The following is a 14,129-nucleotide window of genomic DNA, read 5'->3' as shown; positions in this document are numbered from 1 at the left end:
ACAACCCATCAGTTGAGAATCACTGAATTAGCCCATGGATGGGATTTTTAAAAATGCCTACATGATTTAGTATCCTATGTCCCATTTTAAAAAGTGACTCATTGGAAACCAGTGGGACTTGGGGTCCTAAATCATTTGGATGCTTTTGAAAATTTTACTTTGTGTGTCTGCCATTGCAGGATTATTCTCTGTATGATTGTTTGAGGTGGGGGAACTTCTATCGCTGCAAAAACTGAGGCACCCAAATTTACTGCCCCCTTTTTGAAAACTGTGGCCTTTATCTTTAACTTGGCTAAGATAACATTGCCACAGGAAGACTTTAGTGACTTTCTGCGCTTAAAAATGCAAGTATAATTCCAGCGAGAATTTATGTAACATTGAATTTCCCTTTCTTCTAAAAGAATGAAAATACAAGAACACACCTGAATGCAATCCTGTTCTGCATAAATAATTGCAATGTGTGTGCTTGTTCTAATGTGAAATCACTGGGCCAATCACAAGCGTGGAGGTAATTTCACATTGAAATAAACATGTTATGCGCATTTATCTGAATGCCTAATCACTGAAATAAATGGAGCTGTGGTTATTTTGGTAGGTTCCGACATCTATCTGGAATGCTGTACTCTGGCTGTTTGACTTAGCAAGGAAGACAAACCCAGGACACAGAGCCACTGGTGCAATCTTAAAGTCACTTTCCAACTTGGTTATTTCTTAATGGTGGTTTTTTCAGACTTAGCAAGGGCATCAACAAAAGTCACAAATTTCCCCTACTGAGAGCTAAAAGCATACACTAGATCAGAAGTTCAGAAACAAAGTCACCCTGGTGCGGAGTGGGGAAAACGTAGGAACTAATTTTAAACCATGGAAGATACTTTTTCTCTCTTACAACTCACAACGTGACTTATGACCTGCTTCAACCCCAATTTTGTGTTTATTTTTTTAAAATTGTTTCTGTACCAAGAACAAGCAGAGAAAATTCCAGTCCAACAGGAAATTTGCTGAGAAACTTTAAGTGACAGAAATTGAGTCTTACCTACCCTCAGTCATCCTAAGGGGCAACTCACAATTAATGTCACCAAAATAAGAACCCCTTCCCCCAGAAAAGCTAGCCCACAGTTACAGTCACCAATAACACGGTTGCATAAACACAAATCCCTAATGTAGACAGACAAAGCTGCTTCGAGCACCGGGGCCATTTATAGTAAGCTTCCCCATATTATAAGCCAAGTCTTACAACAGTTGTGTGTGTTGATATCAGAGCTATGCATTGGTGCAGAGACAATAGTGGCTGGCTGCCAATGGCTGAAATGCCTACTGTCCACAAGGCATTAAAACAGAATGGCCATGATACTCTTTAAAGGCTGTAATGAAAACCCATTGTCGTTACAATTTAATGCACTGGAAATGATACTTGGCTGGAGAATTGTGAGGGGTTGTGCTCCCCTCCCTCTTCCTTTAATTGAGATCTACAGTTAAGGGTTTCAGTGACGGTTGTTTTTCCAATTAGCTGTATATTGTTCACAATTGGGGACAAGACCCACTCATCCACCCAACTCCACTTCCAGCATGCTGGGGTCCAGTGCTGCAAGGGGAAAGAGGAAGATGCTGGGGTCACTGATCAGTGTTTCCTAAATCTTTAACGTGGCTGATATTGGAAACCAGGGAATAGCCATAAACAAGCCACTAAGCCAATTAATATAATCACTAGGAAACTCTGCTAATGTCTCCCACGTGGTGCTAGCTGGCAGCGATAGTCCCAGCATGGGAAATCTTTATGAATAGGCTGATGTTAGCTATTGGGCATAAGATTCTGTACTAACAGACTGAGAATCAAGTTATTTCAGGCCTCTTAAGCTAACAGTGTGAAAAAGGACGTAAACTGGAGTGTCTGTTTCTTTTTCCTCTTACAGCTGCTATATGTCACTGAAGGTTATTTTATTTTACCTTTGCTCCGGCTCCGGCTCCGATACTGCTCCGTATAGAAGGTCAGCTGGGTTTCGTCATCTGCCTCTGAGCCAGAGTTTCCCTTGGCACGTCCAAACCCGATTCCACCTGCAGGGAAGTGAGGAGAAAAATCAGTTCTGCTGTCTCAGATGCTCAGCTGCAAAACTTAGCTGTGAGCTCCCAGCAAAACACAGGGAATCATTATCCAGCTTCTTCTTCTGCCATCTCTTTAAACCCCTGCTTCTCCAAAAAGAGACATGGGATCTTTAATGTCCAGATATTATTATTTGTATTGCAGTAGCACTTAGGAGCACAGTCATAGATCAGGACCGCAGTGTGCTAAGCGCTATGCAAAACACAGAACTATAAATGGTCCCTGCCCCAAAGAGTTTACAATCTACTTGGCAGTGAGGCCCTTGAGTTTAAGCTGCTCTGCTAAAGATCCAGGCACAGTGAACCACATGGAGGTTCATATATCTGCCTCGGTGGCCAGCAGTCAGAGATGCGAGACAACATGCTCCAGTGTACAGGACATGAGTCCGAGAGTCAGGAGACCTGAGTTCTGTTCCCTGATCTGCCTCTGACCTACTGTGTGACCTTGGGCATGTTGCTTCCTCTCCTTTTGTTGTGTGTGTCTGGACCGTAAGTTGTTCCAGACCAGAGCTCTCTCTCACAGTGTGTCCTTGCTGTGGGCCTAAGGGGCTCCGGTCTCAGTTGCAGCCTCTAAGCTCGACCGCAGAACAAACAGCAGAGAAGAAAAATGGAGATGTGAATTGACCCTGACCGCTTTGCTTTGATGTACCTGACAAACAAAAAGACGATGCCCCTGCCTCTATAGGGGGAAGTTCCTGCCTGAAAGTTACTGTGTTCACTGGTCTGATACGTGCCCCCGGCTAGTGGTACTCAGATGCAATCACTCATTTGGCCAGGCAGGCTCCATCCCTTCCTCTCCCCTCCTGCCCCCAGTGGTTTCAAATACTGAAGAGCAGCAGAAGTTAGAAAATGCAGCTTAGGAATAGAATTGGCACCAGTCTTCCAGTCCTTATGGAAATTTAAAAGAAAAGAGGCCTCTGAGGGTTGACAGTGGCCCTCTGAACTGCCATTAAAATATTTTACTGTTTTAAAAATCTTTTATTCTAGGCAGAAGTACAATTTCCACACTTCTTGGCAAGGGTACAGCAAATGAAAGTGCACCTTCTGCCCTGTAACATTCTCAATCACCGCGATGAGGGGGAGGTGGAGAGAGCTGGGGAAACATACTGAACTCACAGCCCTGGAGACCAGTGTCTGTCTATCAGCAGAACAGGTAGGCACAAGGAGTGCCAGCTTCACCCTCATGGTCTCACCAGCGTGCCTCTGCCTTGACTTGGTCATTTGGCACATTCAGACCTTGGCCTCTGCTGAGACTGCCAATGGTGGGGAGAGAGCAAATATTGTGATAGAAACACTCCCCCAACTAGTAACTAGACCAACTCCACTCACATAAGAGCCCAGCAGCTTTCAGATAAGGATGAGTCTTAGTCGCCACCATCTGAGGTTGCATTCAGACCACTGATGGAAAAGACTAGGAATCCCATTCCATCCATTCAGCCACCCAGTCCCGCCAGGAGAGCATGCCAAGTCAAATCCACTCCGAGTCCAGTGCTGAGACCGGGCCCTGCCCCTGAAAGGGGATTTGACACAGCCGGCCCCCCAGTGCAGCAGCCGTGCTGACCATTTGGAAGTGGCCCAACCTGACAACCCAGAACCGGCACCTTGGGGGCTGCTGCACCTCTCAGGGTCTAGTGCATCAATACCTGAATACGACCTCTTATTCACTCCTTCCCCTGGGAGCCAGGAATGGGTTTGAACACAGGTGCACAGACAAACAGCCAGCCAGCCAGCCCCTCTCACCCACAAAATGCTACACAAACGTTATGCCCAATAGAGGAACATCCATCTACCGTGGAAGAGCTGCCATCTCGGAGGCATCAGAGTAGGAAACAGAGGGAGAGAGTGGCACTAACTCCTGCTGTTCTGCAGAAGCCATGATGGTGGGTTGATTGTTTAGCGTCCACCCAGGTTGGGCAGGGCGCAGGGTTTTAAGGCCTCATCCAAAGATTCGCGCCCCTGGAATGCAGTTTAACTGGTTAGGAAAGAGGAAGGGCTGAGTCCACTCTGCTGCTATTTGAACTTAGAGCCGCAGTATTCCTAATGCGCAACTCAGGCCACTAACAGCCAGATTTCCAAACAGGCTTGCAGGCTAGTTCCCCAAGTGCTCAGCACCCACAAACCGGAGCTGGATTCTCAAAGGAGCTCAGCTCCCATCTAGGCTCCTACATACAGGCCTGATTTTCAGCATTTCCCAGCATCTCCCATTGTGATCAGCTTTTCAAAAGTGCTCATCACTCAACGTGCACCTCACATATTGGGCTCTTCCACAATCTGGCCTCGATCGTGGGCGCTGAGCCCTTCTGAAAACTCCAACCTAAGCTACCGACTCCTTGATCAGCCAGAGCACAAAGACGGCTCTATTGCTAACCCATCACCGGGTCACAATGAACATCTAATCGTAGGAACGTTGCTGCCGACCAAGGACTCTGACGGGACTTAGGAGGGAAGAAAGGCGGGAATGGGAAAAGGGAAAAACAAGAAGATTCTTTCTGACCAATGAGAAAACAAACAAAGGGGCTTCTAACCCATGCCCTCTGCCTACGACCCACCATGCCAATGGCTGCGATTTCTTGGTGCTTCTCCACCTCATGGCCCCCTCCTCCAGGAAGTGTTGGCTGTGAACTTTTCGCACAGAGCGGCAGCCCACGCCAGGAGGCAGATATTAATAAGGGATAAGATTTCTCTTGGAATTTGACTCTGAGACCAAGTTCAACTAACCCAAAGGCATCCACCTCTCGCCAGGCTGCACACGGCACTGCATCTTGCAGGCCACCGTGCTGCCTTTGGTGCAAGCCAGTGCTCACTGGATTGATACGCTCGTCTTAATTTGTTAAACTGAATGCAAAAACAAACAGGCTAGGCCTTCCCAATCATGCTCAAAAAATGCTCACGTGGCAAGCCCCAGCAGAACGCACTGCTCAAGTTCACAGCGAGGCACTGTCCAGCCCACTGTTGGAGACAGGCAGGTGCAAGCACTGAGCCCGGAGGGCATGGCAAGACAGCCCTATAGGGCAGCAACTGATTTCACAGCACTCAACGTGGCTGTCTCTAACCGGAGTGCCCCCCAGGAGAGAACAAATGGGGGAAGCAAGCCAGGAACCGGGCTGCCTCCATGAGGGAGTGTTTCAGGCCTAGTGGGTGATGCATTCACAGAGTTACAACCGGTCGGGCGGCAGAGGAATTGAGCCGTGAGCTGCCTCCTGCTCCAATCCCATTGCTGCAAGAAAGGAGGAGGTCTGGCAATGTGGAATCTGATCCCCACTCAGCCTCATTGTAGGACACGGGGACAGAGTAAGGCCAGCCCATGAGCAGAACCCAGCTGGCCTCCTGGGGCATGTCTGCAGGGCAAAAAAAACATCCTCAGCAGCAAGTCTCAGAGCCTGGTCTACACAGTCAGGCTCACACTACGGAGCTGAAAATGGCAGCGTAGACATTCCTGTTACAGACCCGGACCCTGAGACTCTCTGCCATGGGTGGGTTTTTTTTGTTTTCGTCTAGACGCACCCTCATTTTGCCTCTGCTCACTGAAAGCCCGGGTACCTCAGCCCCTCTGCCCCAGGCATAGGACGTGTCTGTTAGCAACGTGCAGGGCTGGCTGCAGATCACCATTCTCCCCTCCTTTGCCTCTCCACCTCCAAGCTTCATCTGGGATGCCATGCAATGCTCTTGTGCAACACGAGGACTCCATGGCATGGCACGAGATGCTAGAGTCAGAACATGGCTGCGAGTTAGGGACCCTCCAGAAACCAAGATCCTGAAGGCTGCCCATAGCAGGGAAGATCAGAGGGTAAGCAAGTGTAGGGTGGCAAGCTCACAAAAGCAGGTAGCCAGAAAGCAGCATATCAGCGCTGGTCTCGAAAGCTCCAAGACAAGCCGGGGGCACAAGGAGCATTTAAGGGCTCTTCAATGATTCTCGCCGCTGCAAACGGTTCCTGCTGCTTGGTGTTTTACTGCTGAGCGTGTGATTTAGGGCAGTAAAGTGCAGCCGTTCATTACCTGGCGCTACGTGAATATTTCCATTAGGATCCTAAAAGATGGCAAACGATTGGAACATGTTAACGCAACAATGAAGGATTCCGGCATGCAGAAACGGCTATGTAAACTGCTACATGGCTTCGTGACACCTGTGCTCACCGGCAACAAGGTGGAGGGGACGGCGGGCTTTAAACAGTACCCTGCAATCAAGGAAGTGGAATGTCAGAGTGGGCGAGCACCGTTGCCTTCATGCCACGTCCTAATAAGTGTTAGTACCTAGCACCTGATTTCCACACAGGTAATCAATGCCAGCCCTGTTCAGACTACAAGGGCATGCCACCAGGGAACGCCACCACAAACTACCAGGCTAGTCAGTAGCCAACAGAAGAGCCAGCCTTTACTCTGGGGAAAGAGCAGGGTGTTCTGAGATGAAAGCTGCTTGAGAGCTGCGTGCAAAGAGTCTAGAACGAAACCTGAAAGCGTCTGGTGCTCAGAAGATGGCAGGTCCCTTGCAAGCTTGATGCTCAGCGCAGGGCCATCAAAGGGCTTGCCAAGGCTCACAGAGAACACCTGGTCCGATCTGAGAGTCTGAGTGAGGGTTCTGCCAACGTCACCCATCCCCGTGAGTTCAGCTCAAAACCAGCTGAGACTCCGCAGCTTCGAGTCAGAGTTAGAGTCTCAGGACTCCTAGAACCCACGTGGATGGGCACGGAAGCCAGCGTGAATGCTAGTAATCTGCCAGTCTCTCCCACCTCTGCTGCTCAGGCGATTTGCCGTGTTGGGAAGATATTTTCAGGAGTAAATGCCATAGCAAAGCCCAAACAACTCAAGCCCTCTGTTCCTCCCAGGTTTTAGGGCTTTCAGGGAAGAAACATCAATCCGATTTTGTTCCACCTCCCGGCCACCTCCCGGAGGAGGTTAACATGCTCACCACGCTCTTCGCTGGGACACAGGCTGTCCAGCCAGCTTCACAGCCAGCCGCCAGCCCCGCCCCCTTCAGCAGCTTTTCAAATGTTTGCTGGTTACGTCTCGGTGATAGATGGTGCTGACATGTTAAGTTACTGAGGCTGGGTGTCTTCCGTGAGCTGGTGACAGCGATATTGCATTTTCTGATTGACTAAAACTGCGCAGGATGTATAAAGACAGCACTTGGAGACCCACGTCAGGGTCAGACCCAGGCTGGAAAGGAAACGTCTCCCCCAACCCACCCAGAAAGGGCAAATGTCAGCCAGCTGGCAATAGCTAGGCAAAAGAGAGAGATGTCCCAGTGAGTCCTTTTTGATCTACCTAACACTTCTGAAGGATGGACTGAAAATTTACCCTCCTGGTAACTCAGCGGTTTCAGGTTTCCCATCACAACATGATCCCAGATATGTCTGGGTGAACTCAGTTGAAGCCATCTGTAGGAAAGAAAAGTCTTAGCATAGCTGAGACTCCAGATAAGTCTGACTTCACACATCCCAAGCTGCCTTGGGAGAGGTTTTGGAGTTTTTTGTTTTTAAATTGGCCCCAAAATCTTGTTCTGAGTAGCTCAGGATTTGGGATCTCTTCCCTATGTTGACCAACAGGGCTACAACAATACCGCATACTACATTGTCCCTGGGGTTTTTTTGCATATCTTGAAGGACTCCATCTTGTCAGCCTCTCTTCTTTTCCCCATCATGATTCTTTTTTGACAGGAACAATGGACTGCCCCGGACACCTGAGACAGATTCTTGCATCTGAGTTGGATTTATCTGAGCACAAGCAGCTGACAGAGTGAGAACAGGGAGAGTGCCTGATTAAAGACAAGACAGTCGCCCCTCGTCAGCAATTCCTTTATTTCTCTTAAATGGGAGAAAAAACTGCAGCGTAACAGAAATGAGATTCTAATCACAGCAACCAATTACAAAGCAGAGTAAATCACTTTTTAAAAAGTGGCTGATACGGCAGCAGCAACTCTGAAAAATTCTCTGTCGATAACATACAGCCGCACACACGTGGTGGCGCAGGAAGCCACTGGGAATGTGGTCATCTCGGCTCACGGGCCCAGAGAGCAAAACAAAGTGCCACAAGAAAATTCCCATTCATGATGTGCAACCATGATTAGAGGAACATCGGTTACCGAGAACTGCCTCGGAGCTCAGCCTCCTATCCAAGCCCTTCCCTCAGTCCGCCCCGGCACACAGCTCCAGCCTTTCTGTCCTCACCCTGCAGCCCATCAAAGCCCGCCTCACCACTCCCTGCGCACAGCCCCACTTCCATGCCACCCTCTACAACTGGGACTCCCTCTCTCTGCCCCCCAGCAGGCCTCCACCCTCCACCCCCACCCAGTTTCCTTCCAGGCCCTGCCTTCCATCCTGATTTTTCTCTGAAGCCCATAACTGCCACTAAGCCACGCAGCAACAAGAATTCACGCCCCAAGAATTCAGGCTGAGGTTTTCAAAGAGCCTAAGGGAGTTAGGCACCTGAACCCTATTGAACTTTGACAGGAGATGACCACTAACTCCTTTCACCTTTGGAAGTCCCAGCCTAAAGTTGCCTTGAGACAGGGCCTTCCCCATGACCCTGCAGAGTGTCAGTGCTGTTTGTCCAGACTGTGCCCTCCTCGGGGCAGGGACCACATCTTCCCTTGTGCAGCACCTCTTGGGGCTCAACTTAGGTCTCACGTCCCACCGGGCGACTAACTACACCACAAGTTCCCCTTGGCTACCCTCGTTTATCCCAGGGCCTGGGCGGCATTTGGAAAGAAGAGGCCAGACTGTGCTTTAATTTTTAAAATGTCGGGGGGGAGGTGTGTTCTGGTTGGACTTTCTGTTTTTAAAGTCTGCCTCTTGGGGGAAGAGCAACACACACACACCCACGCACACCCCAAACACACACACACACACACACACACACACACACTCCACTGTCTCTTTCACAACAAAGGCTCATTGCTCTAGGACAATCTGAGCTCCCCCCCTCAGGAGATTTCTTGGCCAGGTACTCTCAAGACCAATGTTAAATTACTGTGAACCAAATCAGCTGCAGTGGGCAGGGAGGGAGAAAGAGAGAGAGAAAGAACAGACAGACAGACACTCCCTTGGACTAGATATCCCTGCAATCCAGGTGTTAACAGACCCTGCAGACACCCACCGAGTTCAACACACAATCCATCGATCATCTTTATTTAAACTGTAAGGACCTAATCCAACCCTTACAGAAACATCACCCTGGGGACTTCCAGGGGAATCCCCCACTTACAGGGCAGCTAAATTCAGTTTTACAACTTTGGTCACATTAATTATTAAACCAGGCCAATTAGACAGCTGTGGATTTGAGGGCCCAGACAGAAGCCTCTGCTACAGAGGGGCTGCAGAAGTCTCCCAGTTGCGTGGAAACCTAGAGGCAGCCCTGCTGAAATCCTCACCAGGAGCCAGATGTCTCAATAAAGGTGCTTTTATCTCTAATCCTGTTTGCCGATTTACAAGCTTGTTAATTCACTCAAATGGATCTCAGCTCTGCGACAGGCGGGGCCAGGGTTTTGTGCTTGTGTTGATTGAGGCATTAATGTAGATGGTGAATGAGGCAGGGGTCTTGAGGAATAAACAGTATGTAATCAAAGACTGTATTATAATGCAGACGCACAAGGAGGCTGAATTAGGGCTGCCTGGGCAACTTGAGTTCTGGCATCTCCTAACTTTTGAGTGCTTGACTTTGCGATCTTAATATTCTTTTTAACATAGTTTGCACGTGTAATTTGTTAGCTTTTTAAAAGAGCAAACTGGAGGGTGGGGGAAAACCTAATTCCATCATGTGGCAACATACTGACACCCACATGGGCCATCAGAAGGGTTGGAACCTCTAGACGCACCATTTGAGCTAAAGAACGAACTGACAGCAGCAGAAGGTTGTCATCCTCTATGACGATGGCACTAGAAGGGGAAGAGACATACACTACCAATGGGTTCCACAGATACTGGCTCACAGCTGAGGAAGGGTGAGACTCAGGAATCTTGGGTTCCAATCCCCCTTCTGGAGAAGGCAGTGCTGCAGTTGGCACAGTACCTTCTATCCAATGTCCTCCACTTCTGACCCATGCCCTCCAGCCTGTCCCAGTCCTTTGTCTCCCTTCTGGCTCCTCGTCCCAGTCTCCTCACCTAGCTAGTCTCAGTCTACCCCACTCAGGCTCCTTGTCCAATCTCATTCTCCCACCCCTCTGCACCCATTCCTCCTCCTTGTGGGCTCCTAGTCTCTTTACTCAGTCACGCCCGGTCTCACCAGCAGCTCCCAGTTCCAGTTCACCCCCAGGCTCCTTGTCCCAGGCTGTTCCCTCCAGTTTGGCTCTCGTCCCCTCTGCATTTGAGTCAGTCTGATTCCTCCATGTTGCCCTGGGTGCCAGCTGAGGAAGCATTGAAAGCACAGGGGAAAGAATCTCCCTGCTCTTCGTTCTTGTGCCCAGTGCCACAGCAGCATCTGCAATCAAAGTCCTGCCCCGGTCCAGGAGGATGGCTCGCACTCTGGGGGGATGGACATGCACAGTCTGGCTGGCACACAGGAGCTGGGAGAGGACGGAGCATGCTCAGTGCAGACGGCGTTTTGGGAGAATTTGCCTGCCCAAGTCTAACAAGTCTCTGCTGAGCAGGGCTGAATGAGATTTTTCAAAGGCTCAGACCTTGGCCAAATGTGGGTGTTTTTTGTTTGATTCCCCCATGGAAACAGCAAAAGGCGCATCCCTGGCCCAAAGGCCATTCTCCTGCCAAATGTCAGGTTCCTGCTGCGAAGGAGGGGGTGCTAGCCCTGCCCAGTGAAATGGCTGTAAGGATTTTTTTTTTAAATCATGGGCCAAACAATGTGTTTTTCCCTCGCCTCACTCTTGGAAGTGGCAGAACCGTTTCAGCAGAACATTTCCAGAGAAATTCAGCCTGAGGTGGACACCCTGGCATGGAACATTTCAGCTGGGAAGGTGACTGCTTGACAAAGTTTGGCACAACTGAAAACAGGGTCTTATAATGGGAACTGCTGGGCAAGCTTAATTGTAGGCGTCACACCTGTGCTGCCTGGTGACAGTATTAGCATCAGATCATTACAGTCCTGCCCTCCACACTGCAGCCTTCAGATCACACTCAGTCCATCTGTTTCGGGCAATCCACCCTTCCCCGGCTGCTCCTCCTCCATCAGCTTTTCTATCTGCCAGAACAAAATGGTTAGTTTTATCCCCTACCGCCCGAAGCACAAAAGCACTAAACCTTGAGTTTTTAAAGGTAAGCCTCACAGGGATCGTTCGTCTTCTGGGGAGAAAACTGGGCAGAGTTTCTCCAGCTAGCCTCTGACACAAGCTCCCCAGGAGAACGGGAGGGGTAGGGGAGAGGGAGATAAAAGCCATTCCTTCCTCCTCCTGAACCAGCTTCGACAGTGGTCATTATGGCCGGCAGAGCAGTGGAGGATGGGTGCCTCTGCATCACTCCACTTTCAAAAGAGGTGGCTTCAAAAGGCACCTGCAACACAGAGCAGAACAAAAGGGAAATGTTCCCAGGACTCGGAGGAGGAAGCAAGAGAATCAAAGGCACAGACCCTCAGTGGCTCCTGGGAAGCAGGCTGGTGGGGCTGGTTCAGGGAAAGGAACCTCAATAGCTCGCTTGTTTGTTCACTCAGCACCAAGGTAAACAACTGAACCTCCCTGCAACTTCCCTTCCGGGCTGGGCAAGTGACATGCTCTGCCTACGGAGAACAGAGCCACCTTGGGGACACCACGTGGTGAGGGCTCCGCACTCAAACCACGCTCAAGGACCCCCTCCCGCCATCTCTTCCCAGGCTCCCCCTGCACACGCATCCTTGAGCCCAAAGCAATGTGCTTTTGTTTCCATCCCACCCAAGAAGCATCTCTCATGGTATTTCCATGGTGCCTAATCATCATAATGAGAGGAAGAAGGGCCCAGTAGTTAGGAACTTGAAGGACCTGGGTTCAATTCCCTGCTCTGCCACAGACTTCCTGGGTGACCTTGGGCAAGTCACTGTGTGACGACAGTTCCTGATCTGTAAAATAAGCATAATTTCTCTTCCCTTCCTCATGGGGTGTTGAGACTAGGCCGGACACATTTTTTCCCCAGTGAATTTGCTGAAAAATGAAAACTATTCACGACGGTCAGTCTGAATCAGAAAATGAAATGTTTTGTTTTCACATAAAAGAGTTCTGCGGATTTTTTTGTGGGGGAGTTTCTTTTCAATGAGGAATAAAATCAGTTTTGGTTCAAAAGAGAAAAAGATTCTTTTTCTCTTGGTTTGCCCACCGAACTAGAAAAAAGAAATCAGTATTTCCTCAGTGCTAGTTGTGAGGATAAATACAGTAAAGATTGTGAAGTTCTTAGATACTAGGGTATATATGATAATTGGTACCATATAAGGACCATAGAAAGACCATCTCCCCTTCCCCTCATCTCCAGTGATGGAACTAGGCTCAGGTAGTTTCTGATCTCTAGCACCAAACCAAGTGAACCTAAGTGGCACAAAGAATTCTAATCAAAGCCATGCGGTGACAACAGCCCAACTGCCGCCAAGCCCTTCTACAAAACAACCTGGCAGGAAAAGCCCTGTGCAACGTTGCAAGGCTGGAGCGGCTGAGCAGGACACCGAGATTTTACTTTTTATACGGGAAAATTAAAAAGGAATCAAGATGGTCTTTAACCTGGGCCAACAGGAGGCTGCTTTAGCATATATCTAGGGTGCCTTCCAAGGCGTCAGTCCACAGAGCAGGAACTGGCTCTTTTCTGACTGAGATCGTACCAGGGGACAAGCTGCCAGGGTGAGGCGTGCCTTCCACATCTAGCCTAGATGGGACGTTTGGAACCGGATCTAGGAATCTGCCCTCCAAAACCAGGTTGGTTTAGAAAATCCAACTCCTGACTCCCCACAGACAGAGACTGATGAGGCTTCTCCTTCCCCAACAGGCTAGTCTGCAATACATCCAGTCCTGCTTTGGTGGGGATGGGAAGCCAAGGGGGGTTAGGAACGTGAAGGAGAAGGTACACGAGGGAAGCAGGTTTGAGAAAGCTGCAATGCTCCTTTCATTTCCTTCTGGGTTTCCAATTTCCCCCCCCCCCCCTAGCCTGTGCACCAGTAGCTTTTGGTAAATGATGGTGAAGTAGAGCCCTCTGGGTGCATTAAGACAAAGCTCTGATCAACAGTAAATTATCCTGTGGGCAGAATGATCTATTGATCACTTATTTATTTTAAAAGGGAAAGATGCTCATTTAACCTTTCTATTGACCTTTGGCAGTTGAGATAACCACCATATTTCAGTGCTGGCTTTTATCCACCTAACAGCTTTGTGCTCAGGCGCTGGAATTCCTCAGTTGTCTTAAGCAGGTTTCACTTTGATTTGCTTTTTTTTTTTTTTTAAAGACATTAGAGCTGACAATCTTTAGCAGTTGTGCTGTTTTTAAACATCTGTCCCAGGAGAGGGCGCCATACACACCAATTTGAACGCTGTCAGCCCTCCCAAAAGGCATCTTTTTCCTGACTCCCAGTCCTGTGCTCCAATCACTATGCCACGCTCATTGCCTGCCAGGGGCATTGACTTCCATGCTTCAGCTGACCTCCAAATGAGGCAAGTGCATTCTGGTCTCCCAAATCACACCCCTCTGTTTCCAGCTGAATACAACATTCTTCACTTCCTGTTTTAAACCACTGTAGAGGAGAGGGGGCTGTTCTGTTAACTTCAGCTGCTGTGTTCTATCCCAGAGCAGGCTGCATTTCAGCAGTGGGTGAATGTAAATGAGCATCATGGGTGTTGAAAGATGTCATATAAATGTAAAGTAAAAACAGAGCTGGCTGGAAAAGCAAGAAAAGGAGAATATTCAGACCAGAGCACTGACAACGCCACTACCTACACAGGCAACCTGAAAACAGGAGTGTTAAGCGAACTCAAACAGAGGCTGATCCAATTAGCGTATCAGTTAACAGATGCCCTTCAAATAGACACTGTAGACCAGTGGCTCTCGCCTTTCCAGACTACTGTACCCCTTTTCAGGAGTCGGATTTGTCTTGCGTAAACCCCAAGTTTCATCTCACTTAAAAACGACTTGCTTACAAAATCA

General features: G+C 49.1%; 1 protein-coding gene across 2 annotated transcripts in view; it reads right to left on the bottom strand.

Moving 5' to 3' along the window:
* ASTN2 (astrotactin 2) overlaps nt 1-14,129 on the bottom strand; it is a 567,068-nt gene that overhangs the window by 371,789 nt on the left and 181,150 nt on the right. For both annotated transcript variants that reach the window (XM_067542151.1, XM_067542150.1), the window contains exon 5: nt 1,945-2,052. In XM_067542151.1, coding sequence (XP_067398252.1) covers nt 1,945-2,052 — 108 coding nt within the window. The remainder of the gene's footprint in view (nt 1-1,944; nt 2,053-14,129) is intronic.

This window comes from Emydura macquarii, unplaced genomic scaffold (assembly GCF_026122565.2).
Source record: "Emydura macquarii macquarii isolate MOO-44397 ecotype Brisbane River unplaced genomic scaffold, CSIRO-AGI_Emac_v2 contig_691, whole genome shotgun sequence".
In the NCBI taxonomy this organism is placed as follows: domain Eukaryota; kingdom Metazoa; phylum Chordata; order Testudines; family Chelidae; genus Emydura; species Emydura macquarii.
This window is presented reverse-complemented; position numbering and strand designations above follow the sequence as displayed.